Source organism: Crotalus tigris, unplaced genomic scaffold (genome assembly GCF_016545835.1).
Source record: "Crotalus tigris isolate CLP2741 ecotype Arizona unplaced genomic scaffold, ASM1654583v1 scf7180000020968.1038771, whole genome shotgun sequence".
Taxonomy (NCBI): Eukaryota; Metazoa; Chordata; class Lepidosauria; order Squamata; family Viperidae; genus Crotalus; species Crotalus tigris.
The window spans coordinates 308,716-333,482 of record NW_024098284.1 but is presented as its reverse complement, the minus strand read 5'-3'; the positions used below and the strand labels follow the sequence as shown (position 1 = coordinate 333,482).

The 24,767-nt window shown below is 47.9% G+C and overlaps 1 protein-coding gene across 5 annotated transcripts in view; it reads right to left on the bottom strand.

Moving 5' to 3' along the window:
* Positions 1-24,767, bottom strand: part of TP63 (tumor protein p63) — a 160,648-nt gene that overhangs the window by 9,478 nt on the left and 126,403 nt on the right. For 4 of the 5 annotated variants that reach the window (XM_039369088.1, XM_039369093.1, XM_039369090.1 and 1 more), the window contains 5 exons: positions 23,760-23,875; positions 21,428-21,537; positions 20,187-20,323; positions 17,155-17,237; positions 15,148-15,290 (listed from right to left, as the gene is read on the bottom strand). In XM_039369088.1, the coding sequence (XP_039225022.1) occupies positions 15,148-15,290; positions 17,155-17,237; positions 20,187-20,323; positions 21,428-21,537; positions 23,760-23,875 (589 nt within the window). The remainder of the gene's footprint in view (positions 1-15,147; positions 15,291-17,154; positions 17,238-20,186; positions 20,324-21,427; positions 21,538-23,759; positions 23,876-24,767) is intronic. The other variant, XM_039369089.1, reaches the window with a different exon arrangement.

Below are 24,767 nucleotides of genomic sequence, written 5' to 3'. Positions count from 1 at the left end.
CCAATCTTTTTTGTGATACGGTGACCAAAATTGGCCACAGTATTCCAGGTGTGGCCTCACTGGGGCTTTGTAAAGTGGTACTAGTACTTTGTGTGATCTTGATTCTATGCCTCTCTTTATACAGCCCAGGATTGTGTTAGCTTTTTGGACTGCTGCTGCACACAGCTGTGCGTCCCTCACCTCCCCAGTGGAAGTTAGTGTTAAATTCAGGCTTTCCTTCTTTCCTTCCTTCCTTCACTCATTGATTCTTTTTCTCTCTTCTATCTTCTCCTCTCCTTCCTTCCTTCCTTCCCTCCTTCCTTCCACCCACTCATTGATTCTTTTTCTCTTCTATCCTCCTTCCTTCCTTCCACCCTTCACTCATTGATTCTTTTTCTTTTCTATCTCCTTCCTTCCTTCCTTTTCCTTCCTTTCTTCCTTCCACCCTTCATTCTTTTTCTCTCTTCTATCCTCTCCTTCCTTCCTTTCCTTCCACCCTTCACTCATTGCTTCTTTTTCTTTTCTATCTCCTTCCTTCCTTCCTTCTTTTTTTCCTTCCTTCCACCCTTCACATTGATTCTTTTTCTCTTCTATCCTCTCCTTCCTTTCCTTCCACCCTTCACTCATTGATTCTTTCTTTTCTATCTCCTTCCTTCCTTCCTTCTTTCCTTCCTTTCTTCCTTCCACCCTTCACTTATTGATTCTTTTTCTCTCTTCTATCCTCTCCTTCCTTCCTTTCCTTCCACCCTTCACTCATTGATTCTTTTTCTTTTCTATCTCCTTCCTTCCTTCCTTCCACCCTTCACTTGATTCTTTTTCTCTCTTCTATCCTCTCCTTCCTTCCTTCCTTCCCTTCCATCCTTCCACTCATTGATTCTTTTTCTCTCTTCTATCCTCTCCTCTCCTTCCTTCCTTCCTTCCTTCCCTTCCATCCTTCCACTCATTGATTCTTTTTCTCTTTTCTATCCTCTCCTTCCTTCCCTTCCATCCTTCCACTCACTGATTCTTTTTCTTTTCTATCTGCTCCTCCCTCCCTCCCTCCCTCCCTTCCTCCCTCCCTCTCTGCAATCCCCCCTCCCTTCTAGCACTATATGAGGCTACCTACTTGGGTCATGAAACGTCTGCAAGAAAACAAGCCAGCTCAGAGGACCAAGGACCCCTCCTCCTCCTCTTCCCCGCAAACCCCCCTCCCTTCTAGCACTGATGACGTTCCCTAGCTTGGGTCATGAAACGTCTGCAGGAAAACAAGCAAGCTTGTTTTGGATAAAGATATACAGAAAGCCTTTGATCCAATTCCAGACCAAATATATATATATATATCCTCAGGGCTGGAGAACTAATAAAGAGTGGATTTCATCTGTTTTCCCAAAGTTTAAGTCTGCCTATCCCTAAAATATCAGGACTGTCACTGGAAGGGGAAGTGACAAGTTCTTTTTTTCCTGCGAAGATTGAGGGAGGCTGGATGGAGTGATTACACTTAATTGGAAACCACTTCTATTGGACTCTGATGGGAAGATTAGACCAGTCTTGGAGACTGAATCTATTATATTTAATTAGACGACAATTGAGGAGAGATGGCACTAAGAAATGAATGTGGATATTTGATCCAGGATGAGCTGTTTTTTTAAGCTTTTGGAACGACAGGGGATGGAGAAAATGCTGCGGTAAAATTTCTACCAGGGGATTAGAATAAAGTCTCGTTAACAGAGAGTTTAATGTTGTTTTGTTTTAGCATTACTATTCTTCCTGTTAACTATTTTGTCACTAGTACAACATACAGGTCGATCCCTTGAAAATAGATTTTATTAGTTTAAAAATTTTAGGGGGGGGGCTTTTTTGTAAGGGGTGGGTGGGGAACCCATATTGTAGTAATGTATTAACAAGTATTCAGTTGAGAATATGGAAAGGTCAAAAGTGAAAATATGTGTATAATAATATATAATAATAATAATATGAATTATTCTTAGTAAGAAGTAGACATGAAGGAAGAAAAATGTAAATAAGAAATAACGGGGCAATAAGGACAAATATTCTAAAGAAGAATAAGGGGGGAAATGTAAATAATAGATTATTGTTACGTAATCGCTGTAAAAAAAGGGAGAGGAGTATATATTGTGTGTGTATGTGTTATGTTTTGTTTTATTTTGTTGGTTAAAAATAAAAAAAATAAAAAACAAAAAAACAAGTATTCAGTTGAAGGAGGTGATAATATGTGTATATGTATGACGCACTTTTAGATTCTTTTGTGTTTTTTTTTCTTTTTGGTCTTTCTTTTGGATTTTTTTTTTGGGGGGGGCTTGTATTTTGCACTTTGCTTTAAATAAAATTACACATGTACACATGCATACATGCATGCTTGCATGCATGTAAAGAAGAGCAACTAAGATGATTAAAGGCCTGGAGACTAAAACACAAAGAATCTTTGCAGGATTTGGGCTTGGTTAATCTAAAGAAAAGAAGGACCAGGGGTGACATGACAGCAGTCTCCCACTATTTGAGGGGCTGTCACCAAGAAATGGGGGGTCAAACTATTCTCCAAGGCGCCTGAAGGAAGGACAAGAAGCAACGGATGGAAACCAATCAAGGAAAGAAGCAACCTGGAACTAAGGAGAAACTTCCTGACAGTGAGGACAATAAACCAGTGGAACAGAAGTTGCCTCCAGAAGTTGTGAATGCTCCAACACTGGAGGTTTTTAAGAAGATACTGGAGAGAAATCGTATAGGGCAGGGGTCTTTAAACTTGGCCCTTTTATGACTTGTGGACTTCAACTTCTGGGAGTTGAAGTCCACAAGTCATAAAAGGGCCAAGTTTGAAGACCCCTGGTATAGGGTCTCAGGCTTGAGCAGGGGGTTGGACTAGATGACCTCCAAGGTCCCTTCCAGCTCTATTCTGATTGAAACACACACACACACACACATATACACACAAACACATACACACAGCACCTGGATGATTGAGAATCTCCATAGACGTAAATATACCAAGTAGGTTTGGTATATCAGGTGAATATAGTCAGTGGAAACATATGGGATGTTTTTGCTGGCTTGAGGGTGTGTGCGTGTGTGTGTGCGCACGCTGTGGCCTTTCCAACTCAGCTGGACAAGAGAGTTAAAATGCATTTCAGTAGACTTAGTTGTATATAGTATGTTTAAATGTGTGTTGTGTATGTGTACACTTAGAGAGCAAACAACTAAATTTCATTTTTAATGTGTGCCGTTGTGCCCCCAGTAACAAAATGACAGTAAAAGTTACCTATCTGTCTGTCTGTCTATTAATACTCTATCTATCTATCTATCTGTCTGTCTGTCTGTCTGTCTGTCTGTCTGTCTCTCTACCTACTTACGACCGTTTGCTTAATGATCACTAAAAGTTATGATAGATTTGAAGAAAGTTATTGTATTTAGGAGCCATCCTCAAAGTTACAACTACTGCACATACACACACACACACACACACAAACACACACTCATGGTTAGGTGGGATATTCTGGATGCTTGGCAACTGGCTCCCACCCACAACTGGCTGCAGCACTTGACAGCTACATATTTTGCGTTTGTGACATTTTTTGCTGAGTTCCAGAAAAAAAAAACACTGATAAATTGGATTAAGATTTATGACAACACGATTTGCTTAACAACCACCTGTTTCACTAAACAGGCATCCTAAAAACAGTTGTAATATTGGGTCCAGTCATGTGGAGGCAGGAGTTAAGACTGCAATGCCTTAGAACCCAAATTCCTGGCTGAATGCTTGAGCAGTGGGCTGGACTAGAAGACCTCCAAGGTCCCTTCCAGCTCTGCACTATTCTATTCTATTCTATTCTATTCTATTCTATTCTATTCTCCAATATTTATTCTGTTCTGTTCTATTCTATTCTATTCTATTCTCTCTACTCTATTCTATTCTATATTCTATTCTATTCTCCAGTATTTATTCTGTTCTATTTACTATATTCTATATTCTATTCTATTCTTTCTATTCTATTCTATTCTATTCTATTCTATTCTATTCTATTCTATTCTATTCTATTCTTCAATATTTATTCTGTTCTATTCTATTTACTCTACTCTATTCTATTCTACATTCTATTCTATTCTTTCTCCTATTTTCTATTCTATTCTATTCTCCAATATTTATTCTATTCTATTCTATTCTATTCTATTCTATTCTATTCTATTCTATTCTATTCTATTCTATTCTATCCTATCCTATCCTATCCTATCCTGTTCTATTCATTCTCTATTCTATTCTATTCTATTCTCCAATATTTATTCTATTCCTATTCTACTCTACTCTACTCAACTCTACTCCATTCCTATTCCTATTCATTGTGCTTGTAAGTGATGGACTACTTGTAAGTGTCTGGCTTGAGCCAATTCCGGAAATGAGGTAAAGGTGCAGCTGGGCGATTGAAAGGCATGTGGGGGTCTGCAGTGGAAAGCCCAAGTGATTCCGAGGACAGAATGAAGAAATTTTGGCAAGAGGCAAAGGAAAATACGCAGAGAGCAAAGCTGAGAGGTAAACGTTTATTGCAGAATCGGTAGCACACTTTGGGACAGGAAGACCGAAGGCGGACAGGACTTTTGGCCCAGGTCTGAGAATGAGAAGGCGTGGCAGAAGCGGAGGCTGGAGTGAAAAGAGGGATCAGCCTAGAATCCCTGCGTGGCCACCAGCAAGCCAAACCCCTCCTCCCTTGAGCGATGCAGACTGTTCTCTAACTCCTGGCAGACACCGACGTTAGTTGAGAAGATTCCTGTGCACGGGCTCTTTAGCAATAAAAAGGTTTAATTGCTTATCCCTAAAGCCGGGGTCTTCCACCTTGGCAACTTTTTAAGACTGGTGGACTTCAACTCCCAGAATTCCTCAGCCAGCCCTAAAAGGTCTGGAAATGGAGTCCTGCAACTTCTTTCTTTTGGGTTTGAAACGTTAAGGTGAGGTTCTCTGTCATCCAGGCCGTGGTTGTTCCCAAAGGGGCTTTTCCAGAGCTGAAGAAGCTTCTGGGATGAGAAGCGAAATGGCTTCAAAGAAAAACATGGAAGCCCATTTCTCTCTTGAAAAAGCACCTTTGGGTCTGCCAGAAAATGGCCAAGATCAGAGAGTAACAAGGACCCCTCAGTCCTCCTCCCCCTCCTCCTAAAATTGGGTTGGTCACATGGGGTGCCCTGACTTATGACTGTCGTTGACTTATAATGGAAATTCCAAGCTGCATTACAGCGTTAAGCCGAGGATGGCCTGTATAGGATCATACCAAACTGAGGTGCTCTCCATCCATCTTCCTTTCTTCCTTCCGTACACATCAATCTATCCATCCATCCATCCATCCATCCTCCCTCCATTCCTCTCTCTGTATCTGTATTCATCCACCCTCCCATCCACCCATTCACCTACCAACCCACCCACCCACCCATCCTCCCACCCACCCACCCATCCATCCATCCATCCATCCATCCATCCATCCATCTATCCTCCCACTCATCCATCCATCCACCCTCCCACTCATCCATCCATCCATCCATCCACCCTCCCACTCATCCATCCATCCACCCTCCCACTCATCCATCCATCTACCCACTCACCCATCCATCCTCCCACCCATCCACCCTCCCACTCATCCATCCTCTCATCCATTCATCCACCCACCCTCCCACTCATCCATCCATCCATCCACCCTCCCACTCATATATCCATCCTTCCACCCACCCATCCACCCTCCCACTCATCCATCCATCCATCCATCCACCCTCCCACTCATCTATCCTCCATCTATCCATCCATCCATCCACCCACCCACCCACCCAACCTCCCAACCATCCATCCATCCATCCATCCATCCATCCATCCATCCCAGCAGAAAAGTCTGAAAGGTCCATGGCTGATCATCTCTGGTCCCAGTTCCTGCCAGACTTTCCTCCAAACGATCTAAGACTACTTGCCCCAGCCAACTCTATGGATAACAGAATAACAAAGTTGGAAGGGACCTTGGAGGTCTTCTAGTCCAACCCCCTGCTCAGGCAGGAGACCCTAGACCATTTCAGGATCTTGGGGGAGATCAATCTTACGCCTCTTGTGACTGGGCAAGAGTTCTAAGCCAGGCACACACGTCAGACCTCCCTTAGGGGTGACATGATAGCAGCCTTCCAGTATCTGAGGGGTATGCCCCAAAAAGAAGGGGGTCCACCTCTTCTCCAAAACCCCTGAAGGCAGGACAAGAAGCAACGGATGGAAACTCACCACGGAGAGAAGCAACCTGGGACTAAGGAGGAAGTGAGTACAATTAACCAGCGGAACGGCTCGCCACTAGAAGTAGTGGGTGCTCCACCAAAGAAGAGACTGGCTGAGGAATTCTGGGAGCTGAAGTCCACAAGTCTTCAAGTGGGCAAGATTGGGGACCCCTGCCCTAAAAGCCAGTGAATTCTGATTCTTCAACCTCAACGCTGCAAAAAATGGACCCCACCCTGACTTCTCTCCGGTGTTAGGGAGCTGAACGCCTTTATTTCATTTCGCAACCAACGCTTCGGCAAATCAAACGCTGTGCAGTTCTCAGCTTTATCCCACTCTCTTATCTGGGTGTGGTGGCACCCATTGGAGGGGGGGGGGAGAGACAACCACACAACGAACAGCACATCAAAAGCCATTTCTCGACCTTCTTCCAAAGCCTGAGCAAATGACGTCGGAAGGCGTGGACACAGCTTGGATCGGACGGGCTGCTCAGAAGCAGAGGTGGAGAGAAACTGCGGCTGCAGCCCCAGCCAAATCCAGATGTGTCTGCGAAGCTTTGGGCCCACCCAGGTAGAAGAGTTTGTGAGTTGTGAATGGCCAGAAGCCATCCCCAAGGAAAACATTGATCCATAATTTCTCTGCCCGCAGAAATGCTTCCTCCCTGTTTTGTATTTTGCTAGTCCCGGACCAGCATTTAACCCACAATCTGAGTTTCAAAGAGGTCATTCTAGGGGGAAGGGAGACCACACCACCCATCTCCTATCTACTGTACAACACGGTCCTTTCAGCGGTTCCCCCCCAAAAAGAGCCATCCCCATTTGCACTCTGATTCAGGGCCCAGATAAACCTCCAACAGGCCTCAACGAGTCTCAGGGAGATCCTCAATGACCAGAGGACCGCAAGGAATCAAAATCCTTCCGTCAGAACTAAAGAAGCCTCCTGGAGGAGAAGCGAAACGTCTTCGAGGAGAAACAAAGGGAGTTAGTTGCCTCTGGAAAAGGCGCCTTCGGGAGAATCCGCGTTTCCGTTCCTTTCTTGAGCCCCGTTTTAAGGAGTTCTGGGGAACCAAGTCCTGTTCAGAGGAAACATCTCCAGATCTTCACGCCTCTCGTGAAAGCGGGTGACGTCGCAGGATAATGGCGGATCCGGTGTGACGGAAACTACAGATGTAGAAGCCGATCGAGTGCCGGGAGGTCAGGACGGCGCCGTCGGCCCTCTGCCCAGACTCCATCGGCCACTTTGCCTGGCTACACCTCGAAAGTCATTTTTGTCCGCCCCTCCCCCTATGATGAAAAGAGTTGGACAAATACAAAAATCTCCTCCAGCTCCTTCCAACAGGTTGGTTTTAGGAAGGAAAGGCCGAATCCGGATGGCTGGAATGTCTGGAAGTGGCTTCGCGTCTTTGGGGGAGGTCCCTCCGGGTTTCCGCGCTCCTGAAGCAGGCAGAGAGGAGACTGCGAAGGAAGGAAGGAAGGAATCGGAGAGGAGAACAGGCGTGAAAATGAAGCAGGAAGAGGGGAACACAGAACACGGGACATAGAATAAACAGAGCTGGAAGGGACCTTGGAGATCAGTGGAGAGAGGGAGAGGGAAGAGGGAGGAGAGAAGAAAGAGGAAAGGGAGGAGAGAGGAGAGAGGGAGATGATGGGGAAAGGAGAGGAGAGGGACAAGTTGGGGAGAGGGAGGGGAAGAAGAGAGAAGAGGAGAGAGAACAGGGAGAGGACTGGACAGGGAGAGGGAGAGAAGAGGGACAGGAGAGGAAAGAGAGGGAAGGTGAGAGGTACAGGTGGGGGAGAGGGAGTAGAGAAGAAAGGAAGGAGGAGAAAGGAGAGAGGGAGATGATGGGGAAAGGAGAGGAGAGGGACAAGTTGGGGAGAGGAGAGGGGAAGAAGAGAGAAGAGGAGAGAGGGAGAGAACAGGACAGGGAGAGGGAGGAAGAGGGACAGGAGAGGAAAGAGAGGGAAGGTGAGAGGTACAGGTGGGGGAGAGGGAGTAGAGAAGAAAGGAAGGAGGAGAGAGGAGAGAGGGAGATGATGGGGAAAGGAGAGGAGAGGGACAGGTTGGGGAGAGGAGAGGGGAGAGGGAGGGGAAGAAGAGAGAAGAGGAGAGAGGGAGAGAACAGGACAGGGAGAGGGAGAGAAGAGGGACAGGAGAGGAAAGAGAGGGAAGGTGAGAGGTACAGGTGGGGGAGAGGGAGTAGAGAAGAAAGGAAGGAGGAGAAAGGAGAGAGGGAGATGATGGGGAAAGGAGAGGAGAGGGACAGGTTGGGGAGAGGAGAGGGGAGAGGGAGGGGAAGAAGAGAGAAGAGGAGAGAGGGAGAGAACAGGACAGGGAGAGGGAGAGAAGAGGGACAGGAGAGGAAAGAGAGGGAAGGTGAGAGGTACAGGTGGGGGAGAGGGAGTAGAGAAGAAAGGAAGGAGGAGAGAGGAGAGAGGGAGATGATGGGGAAAGGAGAGGAGAGGGACAAGTTGGGGAGAGGAGAGGGGAAGAAGAGAGAAGAGGAGAGAGGGAGAGAACAGGACAGGGAGAGGGATGGAAGAGGGACAGGAGAGGAAAGAGAGGGAAGGTGAGAGGTACAGGTGGGGGAGAGGGAGTAGAGAAGAAAGGAAGGAGGAGAGAGGAGAGAGGGAGATGATGGGGAAAGGAGAGGAGAGGGACAGGTTGGGGAGAGGAGAGGGGAGAGGGAGGGGAAGAAGAGAGAAGAGGAGAGAGGGAGAGAACAGGACAGGGAGAGGGAGAGAAGAGGGACAGGAGAGGAAAGAGAGGGAAGGTGAGAGGTACAGGTGGGGGAGAGGGAGTAGAGAAGAAAGGAAGGAGGAGAAAGGAGAGAGGGAGATGATGGGGAAAGGAGAGGAGAGGGACAGGTTGGGGAGAGGAGAGGGGAGAGGAAGGGGAAGCAGAGAGGAAAGGGAGAGGAGAGAGGGAGATAATGGAGAGGATAGGACAGGGAGATGAGAGGGACAGGAGAGAGAGGGAAGGGGAGAGAGACGTGGGGGGAGAGGGGAGAGAGAGAGGGGAGGGAGGGAGGAGAGGGAGAGAGAGATAATAGGGAAAGGAGAGGACGTGGGGGAGAGAAGATGGACAAGTTGGGGAGAGGAGAGGGGAAGAAGAGAGAAGAGAGAGGGAGATGGAGGAGAGGAGAAGGAGAGGAGAGAGAGGGAAGGGGAGAGGGTCAGGTGGGGGAGAGGAGAGAAGAGGGGAAGGAGGGGAGTAGAGAGGAGATAACAGGGAAAGGAGAGGACAGGTGGGGAGAGAGGAGAGGGAGGAGACAGAGGGGGAGAAGAGAGAGGGAGATGATGGAGAAAGAAGAGGAGAGGGAAGGGGAGAGGGACAGATGGGTGAGAGGAGGGGAGAGAGAGAGGAAGGGGGAGAGGAGAGAAGAGAGGAGAGAAGGAAAGGAGGGAGACGGATGATTGGTAAGAAGAGGAGAGGACAGGGAGAGGGATGAGGATGGAGACAGGGAGAGGGAGATGGAGGAGAGGAGAGGAGAAGAGAGGAGAGGAGAGGAGAGGAGGAAACGAGAGGACTGCGTGATCACCGGGAGCAGGTGAGCTTTCACTCATTTCCAAGCCATTCCATGGAAACCTGGCACGAAAAGGCAGGAATGGCCGAAAGGACGCCTTCCCTGCTGCCGTTCCGGGGACCTGGATGAGCTGGAGCGGACGCAAAAAACACATGTCCATCCCAGCAAGGATGCCAAAGAGGGATGGATCCTCCTCCTCCTCCGTTTCCTTCTTGGGAAAGGAAGAAGTAAATCCCAGAGGATTAAAAAAACAAAAAAAACCTGTATCTAACACCGTCTTTCCATTTTGGCCTCTTGGACAGCTCTGAAGGATGAGTAGGGAAGTTCTGGGGGGTGCGCTCTGCTCCCTGGGGAAGACAGCGGCACCCCAATGCTGCCCGCGGACGTTGAGCAGCAGCGGAAAGCAGCCCCATCAGTGGGGTGCAGAGAGTTGCTGCTGCCGAACCCCGACAGGGAGCAGCGTCTGCGCTGAAATACGAGGCAGCGATCTGCCGTGGACTCCCGGTGATCAGGCCTGGACAGAATCCAGAAAGGAAAGCCAGGACAGAAACAGACCCCCGACCGACACTGACCCCACTCCGATTATATCCATGCCAAAAATGCTTCAACAAAGTGTTTCTTCTACTTCAAAGCAAGCGTCAAACGCAGAAAGCTTCTTCGAACGCCCCCCGCATACTCCCCCCCATGCACGGGCCTTGCATGCAGAAGGACCCCCGTCTTCACAGCACCCACAAGATGCCACATCCATGCCGATTGCACCCCTACGAAGGCCGCGGATGAGGGCAAAACATCCGTAATGTTGGTTACTTGCCTGGAACTCTTCCATAGGCTATGTTAAATACGGAAGTTAAATTCCCAGGGAATGGAAGGGAGCACTTTCCTTGGATGACCACAAGGGGGCAGCCAAGGGCTCCCTACACTGTTTAAGCCGCCATCTAGTGGAGGTTCGGGATTCTGCAGGGCAGATCTGTCACTATTAGTGACAGGTTTTATCTTCCCGGGCTCCAAGATCACCGCAGGTGGGGACCTGCAGCCAAAAAATGAAAAGACACTTGCTCCTGGGGAGGAAAGCCATGGCAAATCTAGACAGCATACTAAAAAGCAGAGACATCACCCTGCCAACAAAAGTGTGTATAGTCAAGGCCATGGTTTTCCCAGTTGCAATGTACGGCTGTGAAAGTTGGACCATAAGAAAGGCTGAGAAAGGCCAAAGAATGGAGGCCTTTGAACTCTGGTGCTGGAGAAGACTCCTGCGAGTCCCCTGGACTGCAAGGCGATCCAACCGGTCAGTCCTAGAGGAGATCAACCCCGGCTGCTCTTGAGAAGGCCAGATCCTGAAGTGGAAACTCAAGTACTTTGGCCACCTAATGAGAAGAAGGAAGGGCTCACTGGAGAAGAGCCTGATGCTGGGAAAGATTGAGGGCAAGAGAAGAAGGGGACGACAGAGATGGCTGGATGGAGTCACTGAAGCAGGAGGCATGAGTTTCAATGGACTCCAGAAGATGGTAGAGGACAGGAAGGTCTGGAGGAACCTTGTCCATGGGGTCGCGATGGGTTGGACACGGCTTTGCAACTAACAACAACAAGGGCAGATCTGGCAGCCCTATGGGATGTGGGCAACAGACGCCTTCCCCAAATTGGCACAGTTCACACGTCCTGGGACACAAAGTGACCCACTTGAGAATGCCACCCCCCAGTGACACCGGGGGAGGGGCATTCTCAAGCCTTTGTACGAGCACATCCGGAGAGAATGAGACCTGAGGACGCAACGGCAATCGTACGTAGTCTCTATAACGTGCAACCGTAAAGGTGCCTGCCCGTTATGTTTGTAGGCGTCACGACAGTTGCAAAATGGATCGGTCATCATAAAAAAGATTGGCCGTGGGACTGAGCCTCTTTTGTAATGTTTTTGGCAGCTGTCATTCAACAGCTGCCACGTGTCAAGGGTGAAACTTTGTGGCAGCTACGTGCCTCTGCTTGCCTTTAGAGTAACGGGGAAGAGGTGTTACTTTCCAGTGGGTTAGATGGAGAAACGAAACTTCTACGATTCTGCTGAAGACAGGGAGAGCCTGAAAGCTTTTCAAGGACACCAGAACAGGCATGGCTTTGAAGCAGACGGTTCCCATAACAAAGTGAACTTGTTTAGATGGACGACGTAAGACGTCGGGGCCTTGGCTGGGAAAATGATGGTTTAAGTCAGGGGTCTTCCAACTTGGCCCTTTTATGACTTGTGGACTTCAACTCCCAGAATTCCTCAGCCAGGCACACGTGCCTGGCTGAGGAATTCTGGGAGTTGAAGTCCACAAGTCATAAAAGGGCCAAGTTGGAAGAGCCCTGCTTTACATAAACTTCTCATTTTTGTCTTTTTCAGGCTTCGTCAACCTTGTCCATCATGCACAACCTCCCTCTACACACCTTCACTTTCCCTGCACATATAGTAACAGTCTTCCGATATTTGAGGGGCTGCCATAAAGAAAAAAAGGGGGGGTTTTCCACCTGTTCTCCAAAGCACCCGAAGGCAGGAGAAGAAGCAACGGATGGATATTGCTCAAGGAGAGAAGCAACCTGGAACTAAGGAGGAATTTCCTGACAGTGAGGACAATTAACCAGTGGAACTCCTCGCCTCCAGAAGTGGTGAATGCTCCATCAATGGAGGTTTTTAAGAAGAAACTGGACAGCCACTTGTCCGAAATGGCATAGGGCCTCCTGCCTGAGCAGGGGGTTGGACTAGATGACCCCCCCAAGACCCCTTCCAACTCTGTTATTCTATTATTTCTTCTATGGTTCTGTTTTCATTCCTCCTTTCTCTAGGACCAACAACAATCTGTTCAATCCGCCTTCTCCACCTTCGTTCCTGGCTTTTCCACTTCGCACGTTCCCATCACACTCAACTTTTAACCCTTCTGGGCAGCCCTTTTCCTGCTAACACGCATTCATTTCCCCCTCATCAGACCACCATTAACTCTCTCCCTTTTAAGCCGGCTTCATTTTAACCCGCTCGGTTTTCCATTGCTCTGGGCAGCGTGCTTCAACCGGAAGTCCCTTTGTCCGTAGTTTTCTTTAACAGGATTGATTGATTGAGGCAAGAAAAACCAAATGTACAGGTACAGGATAGGGGGTACCTTGCTCAAGAGTAGCAACTGTGAGAGGGACTTCGGAGTCCTAGTGGACAATCACCTAAATAGGAGCCAGCCGTGTGCTGCAGCTGCCCAAAAGGCCAACACAGTGCTGGGCTGCATTAACAGAGGGAGAGAATCAAGATCACGTGAAGAGTTAATACCACTTTACAAGGCCTTGGTAAGGCCACACTTGGAATACTGCATCCATTTTGGCCACCGCGCTGTAAAAAAGATGTTGAGACTCTAGAAAGAGTCCAGAGAAGAGCAACAAAGATGATTAGGGGACTGGAGGCTAAAACATACAAGGAACAGTTGCTGGAATTGGGTATGTCTAGTTTAACGAAGAGAAGGACGAGGGGGGACAGGATAGCAGCATTCCAGTATCTCAGGGGCTGCCCCAAAGAAGAGGAAGTCAAGCTATTCTCCAAAGCGCCTGAAGGCAGGACAAGAAGCAACGGATGAAAACTCATCAAAGAGAGAAGCAACCTAGAACTAAGGAGAAACTTCCTGACAGTGAGAACAATTAACCAGTGGAACCCCCTGCCTCCAGAAGCTGTGAATGCTCCAACACTGGACATTTTTAAGAAGAGACTGGACAGCCATTTGTCCGAAATGGTATAGGGTTTCCTGCCTGAGCAGGGGGTTGGACTAAATGACCTCCAAGGTCCCTTCCAACTTTATTATTATTATTATATTTTATGGATAGATGGGGTGGGGAAGGAGGCTAGAATCTAATTTATCTCCTAGGTTTCCGGGGCTGAGACTTTTGCATGGCCTGTGAATCCCAGGCTCCGGGTCCAGTCTTCTGGGAACTGATAAGCAAGGAATGTGCAGCTGGCCACCAAGGTGAATCAGGCTGTGAGCAAACCACAAGGTACACAAATGCTTCTACTTCCTCTAGTTTTTCACCTTTTATGTGTAAGTGCAATCATTCAATTTCCCTGTCAAACCCAGCTCTCCAGGCCTTGCGACACACGCCCACGTTCAGATCCACATCTTTTTCCCATCTGGTAGCGTACCATGTGTATGTGTGTGTGGGTGTGGGTACACAGATAGTCCTTGACTTATGACAGTTTAATACTGAAGTTACGACATTGAAAAAAGTGATTTATGACCATTTTTTCTCATTTGCGAGTTGCAGCATTTCGTACATGAGAGAAGAGCAACCAAGATGATCAGGGGACTGGAGGCTAAAACACACAAGGAACGGTTGCTGGAATTGGGTACGTCTCATTTAATGACGAGAAGGACCAGGGGTGACATGATAGCAGTGTTCCAATATCTCAGGGGCTGCCCCAAAGAAGAGGGAGCCAAGCTGTTCTCCAAAGCGCCTGAAGGCAGGACAAGAAGCAACGGATGGAAACTCATCAAGGAGAAAAGCAACCTCGAACGAAGGAGAAACTTCCTGACAGTGAGAACAATTAACCAGTGGAACAGCTTGCCTCCAGAAGCAGTAAATGCTCCAACACTGGAGGGTTTTAAGAAGAGACTGGACAGCCATTTGTCTGAAATGGTGTAGGGTTCCTGCCTGAGCAGGGGGTTGGACTAGATGACCTCCAAGGTCCCTTCTAGCTCTGTTAGTCTCCCCTCAACCAATGCTGGAAAAAATGGCTTATTTCTTCAGACTGGAGACGAAGACTCCACTGTTGAAAGGTTTCCTCCCCGTTTTCCTACCAGCATGTGTCTACATGACCTCACAGGGTCTCAGCCACACACACACACACACCCCAAACCAAGGCAAGTGGGACCTCCTAGCCCAGGGGTAGGCAACCTTGGCTCTTTTATGACTCGTGGACTTCAACTCACAGAATTCCTGAGCCAGCATGGGGGAAATATTGCCCCTTCATAACTTGCGGACTTCAACTCCCAGAATTCCTCAGCCTGCATGGGAGAACTATGGCTCCTTCATGACTGGTGGACTTCAACTCCCAGAATTCCCCAGCCAGCATGGGGGAACTATGGCCCCCTCATGACTGGTGGAGTTCAACTCCCAGAATTCCTCAGCCAGCATGGGGGAACTATGGCCTCTTCATGACTCGTGGAGTTCAACTCCCAGAATTCCTGAGCCAGCCATGCTGAGGGGAAAGGGAGAGGTTTCCAAGCTGAGCCAGGCTGGCTGAGGAATTCTGGGAGTTGAAGTCCACCAGTCCTAAAAGAGCCCAGGTGGCCTACCCCTCTCTCTCTTCCGGGAAAGACGACCACCTCCCTAACAACCAACGCATTGCGGCAAGCACTGCTAGTAAGGGAAGGGAGGCCCTCGTGCAGGGCTGGCGCAGGCCGAAAAGTCGCACAACGGGCGGACTCACTGTTTCTGCAGCAAGTGCTGGTGTTGCTGTTGCTGCTGCTGCTGCTGTCGGTAGGTCTCGATCGTGTGCTGGGGGAGGAACTGCATGAGCTCCAGAGACTCCTTAATCTTCAGCAGCATCTCGTAGGTCTCCCGGCCTCGGACCTGAGCCAAGAGGAGGGGGGAAGGCAGGGATGAGGACCCCAGGGCAGGAGACACCAGCGCCGTGTCCGGAACCCACTTCCTGACCACGGCTTCTCCAGCTTGGGGTCCCTCCAGTTCCTGAGGGAGGAACTGATGGAAGACACCAAGACCGATGTCCTCTACTGAGGTTGTTCCCTTGTAGCAGTGTTTCTCAACCTTGACCATTTGAAGGCATGTGGACTTCAACTCCCAGAATTCCACAGCCAGCGTTGCTGGCTGTGGAATTCTGGGAGTTGAAGTCCACATGCCTTCAAATGGTCAAGGTTGAGAAACACTTCCCTTGTAGGGTCATGAAAGGTCTGCAAGAAAGCCACCCAGCTCAGAGAGAGCAGCCAGGACCCCACAGTTGTCATCGTCCACCTCCTCCTCCTCCTTCTTTCCTCCCTCCTCCTCCTCTTCTCCACACACCTCATTCCATTCTAGCACTGATGATGTTACCTGGTTGGGTCATGAAATGTCTGCAAGAAAGCCACCAAGCTCTCTAGCACCAGGGACCCCACAGTCCTTCCTTCCTTCCTTCCTTCCTTCCTTCCTTCCTTCCTTCCTTCCTTCCTTCCTTCCTTCCTTCCTTTCCTTTCCTTTCCTTTCCTTTCCTTTCCTTTTTTTCTCTTTCTTTCTCTTCTCCTCCTCCTCTCCACAAGCCCCCCTCCCTTCTGGCACTGATGAAGTTACCTAGTTGGGTCACAAAACGTCTGCAAGAAAACCACCCAGCTCAGAGAGCACCCAGGACCCCACAATCCTTCCTTCCTTCCTTCTTTCTTTTCTTCCTTTCTTTCTTCCTTCCTTCCTTCTTTCTTTTCTTCCTTTCTCTTCTTTCTTTCTTTCTTTTTCTTTCTTTCTTTCTTTCTTCCTTCCTTCCTTCCTTCCTTTTCTTTCTTTCTCTTCTCCTCCTCCTCTCTGCAAGCCCCCCTCCCTTCTAGCACTCATGCTTTTTAGCTGGTCCATGAAACATCTGCAAGAAGACTACCAAGCTCAGAGAGCACCAAGGACCCCATAGTTCTCCTCCTCCTCCTCCTCCTCCTCCTCCTCCTCCACCACCACCACCTCTCCACAAACCCCACTCCCTTCTAGCCCTGATGATGTTATCTAGTTGGGTCATGAAACGTCCACCAAGGAAACCACCCATGTGCTCAGAGAGCACCCAGGACCCCACAGTTCAACTCTGAATGCAAAATATTCTTTTTCTATGCAAAAGGACCTTCAACAGATGAACTATCTTTCAGTCTGGGGACCTCACGTCTACATCTACGTCGTCTTTTTGCTGCTCCTGTGGAAATTGTCCTCTCCTGCCTTCTCCAAGGATGTTCTTTAGACTCCCTCAACATAGCCATGAGATTTCCAGATGGTTGGGGACCCAGATTGTTGGGGGGGAGAGGGCCAACATGCTGACCCTGTAAACCACTTAGAGAGAGCTCTAAAGCACAGTGGAGCGGTGTATAAGTGCCACTGCTTGTCTCCCATCCAAAATCTCACCAGATCTGGCCCTGATTAGCTCCTGAGAGGAGAAGAGTTTAGCTCAACGTGTCCAAAAACTCAGGAGACACCACATTTTGAGCATGTAGCCCAAATCTCTAGTCCTCATTCCTTCCTCCCTTCAAAGTCTCCAGTCAGAAAAGGGGTATGCCATGTTCTGGAGACCCTGTGCATGGAAGGGGCTTCCAACCTTCCTAGATTCTGGACACAAAGAGAAGCACAAGAGAAGTTCTCACAACTTCTAACGGCTCTCTTTGCTTTGCTGGTGCCCAAACAACCTCAAGGTGTCGTCTTCCCAACCAAAGGGAAGTGAGCACCTTCACGTTTTTACACAAGTCCTGGTCCTACTTACCGGGAGATAGAGGAGTTCATCGTCTGGGTTGCGTCTTTTCTTGACCGAGGTCATCTGGATGCTGTGCGTGCTCTGCCGGAAAGCTGCCGACGAGGAGAAAAAAGAAGGAAGTGACCCAACAGCCTCAAGGGAAAGTCAACTTGACATCTCAATTCGTGGAAACTGTTGCAATTCGGAGCCCACGTCTGAAGCTAGAAACGAACAAGAGCGTGGAGGCCCACCAAGAGAAGATCTTGGCCAACTGAAGGATCCATCAGGAAAGAGGAAGTCATCTTGACCCAGATGGAGCACCTTCTCCAAGACTCTAGAAAAGAACAAGAGCATGGAGGCCCACCAAGAGAAGTTCTTGGCCAACTGAAGTGTCCATCAGGAAAGAGGAAGTCATCTTGACCCAGATGGAGCACCTTCTCCAAGACTCTAGAAAAGAACAAGAGCATGGAGGCCCACCAAGAGAAGTTCTTGGCCAACTGAAGTGTCCATCAGGAAAGAGGAAGTCATCTTGACCCAGATGGAGCACCTTCTCCAAGACTCTAGAAAAGAACAAGAGCCTGGAGGCCCACCAAGAGAAGTTCTTGGCCAACTGAAGTGTCCATCAGGAAAGAGGAAGTCATCTTGACCCAGATGGAGCACCTTCTCCAAGACTCTAGAAAAGAACAAGAGCATGGAGGCCCACCAAGAGAAGTTCTTGGCCAACTGAAGGGTCCATCAGGAAAGAGGAAGTCATCTTGACCCAGATGGAGGACCTTCTCCAAGACTCAAGATGCTTCAGGCTTCTCTACAACACCAGATCCCAGCTGGAGGAGCTTATGGAGAAGATTTCTGGAAACAAAGGGACAACCCACCAGGGCTTGGCAGATGGGTGGCTTGGTCCAACTTCCTCGCCGTTGCCACGTGGATTCCAGCCCTTCCTCAGAAATCAACTCCCAGCAAGGTGAAAGTAAAACTGTTCCACCTGGTTGCCAATGTTGGCAGCCACTAGATCCGAGGTTTCCAAACTTGGCCACTTTTAAGAATTTTGGACTTCAGCTCCCAGAATTCCCCAACCAGCCAGACTTGGTTTTTTTTTTCCTATCCTCTGGAGTGGAGAGATTGCAGAGAAAGGGATTTGCAAGAGAATAAGCCACCCACAATGGGGGTATACACATCAAAAGGAATGCATAGCTGGCTGGGAAAATCTGGGAATTGAACTCCACAAGTCTTAAAGTTTGGAGACCCCTGCACTAGATCACCAAATCCTTACAGGTAGCCCTCAACTTACGACCACAATGGAGCCTGCCCATTATGGTCGTAAGTCGAGATAGTTGTAAAGCAGGTCAAACCGTGACTATCCTGATTTTACGACCTTTTTTTTGCAGCAGTCATTAAGCGAACACGGCGATTGTTAAGCAAATCTACTGTTAGCTATTGGGTGTTCTGGCCAAAAATGGGAAGGAAAGGCCAGTTTCCCCCCAAAAAAACGTAAATCAGGGTCACGTGACCGCGGGATGCTGGGATCAGCTATAAATGGAGGGGGGGGCTGGTTGCCAAGTGCCCAAAATGTGGTCATGTGACTGAGCTGGGGGTGGCCGTCAGGACTCCAGAACCAGGTCCTCAGTGCCTTTGGGTAGGAGGTCGGTCATAACTTCGAAGCAATCGGTCGTAATTGGAGGACTGCCTGTATTTCTTCCACCCTGAAACACATCTCTTTGCCTCTCCTTTCACCCGCTAGAAGCTTTCGGGGAAACCCGGAAAAGATGGAAATTATTTCAGCCAGCGGTAATAAGTGGTAGACTGCTCTGTTCAATGGAGGCTCCATTAACATCTGTCAGCCCTATTTGACATGGAGGTAGCTTGTTTTTTTTTGTTGTTGTTTAAAGTCCATTTTAAAACCTGGAAAGATAGAAATTGCCCAGCCGGTAGTAATAAAGAGATAAGACTGCCCTGACCGATGGAGGCTCTATTAATGTCTGTCAGGCCTAACCGACACCATAGCTTGTTTTTTCTTTTTCTAAGCCCATTTCAAAACCCAGAAAGGTGGAAATTATCTAGTCACTGGTAATAAAAGGTAGACTGCCCTGACCAATGGAGGCTCCATTAGACATGTGTCGGGCTTAATGAACACCGTATCTTTTTTTTTTTTTAAGTCCATTTCGAAACCCAGAAAGATGGAAATTATCTAGTCACTATTAATAAGAGGTAGACTGCCCTGACCAATGGAGGCTCCATTAAACATTTGTCAGGCTTAATGAACACCGTAGCTTTTTTTTTTTTTTAAAGTCCATTTCAAACCACAGGTATTTATTTATTTATTTTTCTTCTGATAAGGAAGTTGGCTCTGTTATAAGCAGGGCGATGGAATTGTTTACGTTGCCTCCTGATTGATGCTGTTATCATTCAGCATTTCACTCCGGTTCATTGTTGCTTGTTCCACACAATTCTACAAGTTCGGGCTGGGTGTGGGCCTTCTACCTCCCGTCGGGCCGACAAGCGAGGGTGCATTCACACACACGCTTAACTTGGTTAGGGAATGGCTTTGCAATCCACTTTTGGCAAAACGCACCGGATGGACCACCAGCAACTCAAACGGAGAAGGAGGTCAGCCAAGAAACATTTAGCCAGGCAGAACTGCAGCCTGACTTGGTCAAGCAGGTCCTGTGAACCAGCCCCAAAGCCTGTGGATAACGGCGTTTCTTGGGGTTGTGAGGTAGACATAAACCAGGTTAGTGAAATCTGCTTAACCAAGTCAAAAGCTGACCTTCTCCTAAATCAGTGTATTTCAAAGCTGGCCCCTTGAAGATGGGTGGACTTCAACTCCCACAATTCCCTAGCCAGCTACGCCTGTTTTTTTTTTTTTTTTCCTTTCTCCCGTCTGCTAGACGGGAGAGATTGCAGAGAAAGGGATTATAAGAGAGTAAGCAGATCACAGTTGAGATATACACATCAAAAGGAGTGCATTCAGTGCCAAGGAATTCTGGGAGTTGTAGTCCACCCATCTTCAAGGGGCCAGCTTTGAGAAACGCTGTTGTGAAGGCGGCTGCTCCTGTGCTACTTACGGCGCTTCGTACCATCACCGTTCTTTGTGCCATCGGAGACCTGTTGTTTCCGAATGCTGTCTTCGTCCGCTTTGCGATCCCGGCCTGGGCAGGCGCAGATCCGAGCCTCAAAGCATCGGCGGCCGAGGACTTGTCCGCTGTGGGGTGAAGTAAACAAAACCCATCAGCCCCTTGAGACTAGGTAGCCATCTCTATAGGAATGACTCAAGCACAAATATGGGTCACCTGGCCAGGCCAGCTCCAAACCACGAATTAACCCTGGTTGCTATTGACGGGCGTGGGAATTTTCAAGTTAGGGCGTTTTGCGAGAAAGCCAAGTTGTACGTTGCAGGAAGCAGATCAGACCGAGGTGGATTCACCCAGGAGAGGCCTTTATACAGTTGGTCCTCGGCTTACAACCACGACTTAAGTCGCGACGGTCGTTAAGCAGGTCACCCACGTGACCGACCCAGTTTTACAATCTCTTCTTGTGGCAAACGCTAGGGTGGTTAAGCAAACATCAGTCATTCAGTGAGTGCCAGGGTCGTTAAGCGAACATGGCGGTTGTTAAGCAAATCCACTGTTTCCTACGGGGCGCTTTGTCCCCCAAACTGGAAGTAAACACTCCATTTTGGGGGGGGGGGAAATACAGCAAATTGTGTGTGCCGCACAAACTGCGGGACGCCACAGACAAGTGTAAATGCAGGAAAGGGAGGGGGGGCAGCCATCCGAACCAGGTGTGTAACTTTTGGGGGGGGAATTTGTCATAAGTTTGAATCCTGCCGTAACTCAAGGACCACCTGTACATTTTAAACACCAGCATCTCTGCTCGGTTAACCTGAGTTTACCCTGTTATGTGAATCCAGCCAGAATGAAAGCAGGGAGCACGCGATGCTCAAAACGGGTTCATGGGGTGCCCGGCTTTGACCACGTGCTGCGAACTCGCCCCCCCCCCAGAGCAGCCGGGCACTAATCCAGGGAGTCCTTGACTTACAACGGAGCCCAAAATTCCCGTTGCTAACCGAGATGGTTACGAAGTGAGCTTTGCCCCAGTTGTTAAGTGAATCGCTGCACGTTGTTACATGAGCATCATGCTTGTTGAATGGATCTTTGGCTCGGCTTGCCAGGAAAGTCGCAAAAGGGGGGGGGAGGGTCACGTGACCCCGGGAGACACGGCAACCGTCGCGAGTACATGCCAGTTTCCCAGTGCTCCTGAGTTTTTTTTTTTTTTTTCAGATTTCCTGCCGTCGCGACGGACTTACTCTCTGGCTTCCAGCGTCACAATGATGAGGATGGGGCGTCTGTTCATGCCGCCGACGCAACTACTGTTGCACATGAAATTGTAGAGGACGGTTGTGAATTCGGTGCCAACCTGGTTTTGCAGGAAAGAGAGGGAGAAAAGAGGAAGTGTTTGGGCTGAATATGAGTTACCTAAGAATCTCAGCTGTAGGTCCTGTCTAATTGCTGGGTGTTGCGACTGCTGATACCACACAAAAGATAGTAGGGGGTTTATTTCTGCACACACAGAGACACACAAACACACACACACAAAGAGATGCTATCCTGCTTTCCTGCAAGTTTTATCCTCTTTCTCGCTGTCTTCCAGCTAACCAGGTCCCACAAACACACACACACATACACACACAATGACAAAGAGACACTATCCTGCTTTCCTGGATGTTTTACCCTCTCTTTCGTTGCCTTGCAGTTAACCAAGTTGCACATACACACACTCACACATACACAAAGAGACACTAACCTGCTTTCCTGGATGTTTTACCCTCTCTTTCGTTGCCTTGCAGCTAACCAAGTTGCACACACACACGCTCACACACACACAATCACAAAGAGACACTAACCTACTTTCCTGGATGTTTTACCCTCTCTTTTGCTGTCTTGCAGCTAACCAAGTTGCACACACACACAAACACACACAATCACAAAGAGACACTATCCTGCTTTCCTGGATGCTTTATCCTCTCTTTCGCTGTCTTGCAGCTAACCAAGTTGCACACACACACAAACACACACAATCACAAAGAGACACTATCCTGCTTTCCTGGATGTTTTACCCCCTCTTTCGCTGTCTTGCAGCTAACCAAGCTGCACACACATAGTCACACACACACACAATCACAAAGCATCCTGTTTTCCTGGATGCTTTATCCTCTCTTTCGCTGCTTTGCACCTAACCAGGTCCCCTGTTTTGGCTAGCACAATAAGGACTAGCAGCAAATTTGAAACTTTACAATGCAGAGGCTTCTTCCTGATTTGTTAATTCGGCATTGGCCGAGATTAGGAAAGTGGGAATTTCTGCAAAATCACAGCAACTGCAACAGAGAAGCATCTTCTTTCCAAGCGCAGGGGTAAAATCTCTCTCTCTATTTTCCTGTTTTATCTCCCGACTTTGAACTTATCTCTGGAGATTATTTAAAATCTTCTCAGCTGGACTTTTGGGATTGCAAGCCTGCAGTGAGAGCCTAGCTCTTTGGCTCATTTCAGACTAAGCTTTTCATGGAATTGACTTTCTGGTTAAAAAAATAAATAAATGTGTGTATAAATACACACGGATTTTAGTCTTCTGCCTTTGCCTTGGGACTGGGCGGCATTTAAATAAAATTAAATAAATAAATAAATTTGAAGGAGGCCCCGCTTTGTCCCAAATGCTCCATTTTGTTTTTCTGCTCAGATGTGCTTCAGACACTTAAAAACAAGGCATGGTACTTTAAAAATAAAATACAATATTTTTTTTTTTAGCAACTAGCCATGAGAAAGGAAGAAATGGAATGAGGAGGAAGAAAGGCAGGAAGGAAGGAAAGAAGGAGGAGGGAGAAAGGAAGAAATGGAATGAGGAGGAAGGAAGGAAAGAGGAGAAGGAGGAAAGGGAAGTAATGGAATGAGAAGGAAAAGAAGGCAGGGAAGGAGGGAAAGGAGGAAATAGAATGAGGAGGAATGAAGGAAGGAAGGAAGGAAGGAAGGAGAAAGAAAGAAAGAAAGAAAGAAAGAAAGAAAGAAAGAAAGAAAGAGAAAGAGAAAGAAAGGAAGCAGAAGGAGGGAGGGAGGGAAAAAGGAAAGGGGGAGAAAAGGAAGGAAGAAGGGAGAGAGGAACAAGAGGAAAGAAGGAAGGAAGGAAGGAAGGAAGGAAGGAAAGAAAGAAAGAAAGAAAGAAAGAAAGAAAGGGGAAGGAGGAGGGAGGGAGGGAAAAAGGAAGGAAAGGAGGAGGAGGAAGGGAAGGAGGGAGGGAGGGAGGAACAAGAGGAAGGAAGGAAGGAAGGAAGGAGAGAGGGAGGAGGGAGATGGGGAATGAGATCTGTAGGAGTCGTGGCAGAACTTGGAGATGGAGTCAAAAGAGGAATCAGCCTGGAATCCCTACGTAGCCACAAGCAAACAAAGTCCAAACTCCCTCGAATTCTGCCGACTTTTATTTAACTCTCAGCAAGTGCTCAGTGGGGTTGGCTGAAGAGACGCCTGGGCAGAGGCTTTTAGCAATAAATCAGCTTAACTGGACCTGGTGGACTTCATCTTCCTCGCCTGAAAAGATCTGGAGGACCCCTCGGACGGCCTCCCCCCCCCCCGCCTGCCCTCCCAGCTCACCTGGGGTGGTTCGTAAGGGACCAGGACACTCTGCCTTCCGGTGATGGGGTCTTCCACGTACTGCGCGTGGCTGTTGCCTTCCACTCGGATGAGATGGCTGGGAGGAGCAATTTGGCCTGGGAAAAAGCAGACGGTCACCATTCTAACATTCAATATTCTCCTATTTATTTATGTTTTTTTTGCAAAGCTCTTTGAACTGGACACGGGCGTAGGTTCACTTTGAGGAAGGTTCCACATTTTTGGCAAACTTTGCTTGAAGACGCTCGGCCCATCTCCAAACTGAAATACGGGAAACACAGGCGATCCTTGATGTACGACCGCAACTGAGATGATAATGTCCATTATCACTGTGTGACCTTTTATTGCTGCGGTCATTAAGTGGACTGTGTTGACTGTGAGACACTGCAACCTTCGCAAATACACTTCCAATTTTTTTTTTTAATATGCAGCAAGGTGGGCAGCAAACAAATTTAAAAAATAAAATAAAATTTAATAAATAAGGAAAGAGAGAAAGGGAAAGAGAAGGAAGGAAGGAAGGAAGGAAGGAAGGAAGGAAGGAAGGAAGGAAGGAAGGAAGGAAGGAAGGAAGGAAGGAAGGAAGGAAGGAAGGAAGGAAGGAAGGAAAGAGATCCAGTCATTTTTTTTCCAGTGACATTGTAATTTTGAATGGTCACTGAGTGAACAGATAGAATAAAGGATAGAATAAATATAGAATAGAATAGAATAGAATAGAATAGAATAGAATAGAATAAATATGGAATGGAATGGAATGGAATGGAATGGAATAGACTAGACTAGACTAGAAAATATGGAATGGAATAGAATAGAGTAGAATAAGGAATAGAATAGAATAGAATAAGGAATAGAATAGAATAGAATAGAATAGAATAGAATAGAATAGAATAGAATAGAATAGAATAGAATAGAATAGAATAGAATAGGACAGGACAGGACAGGACAGGATAGGATAGAGTAGAATAAAAACTTTATTGTCACTTTAAATGTACT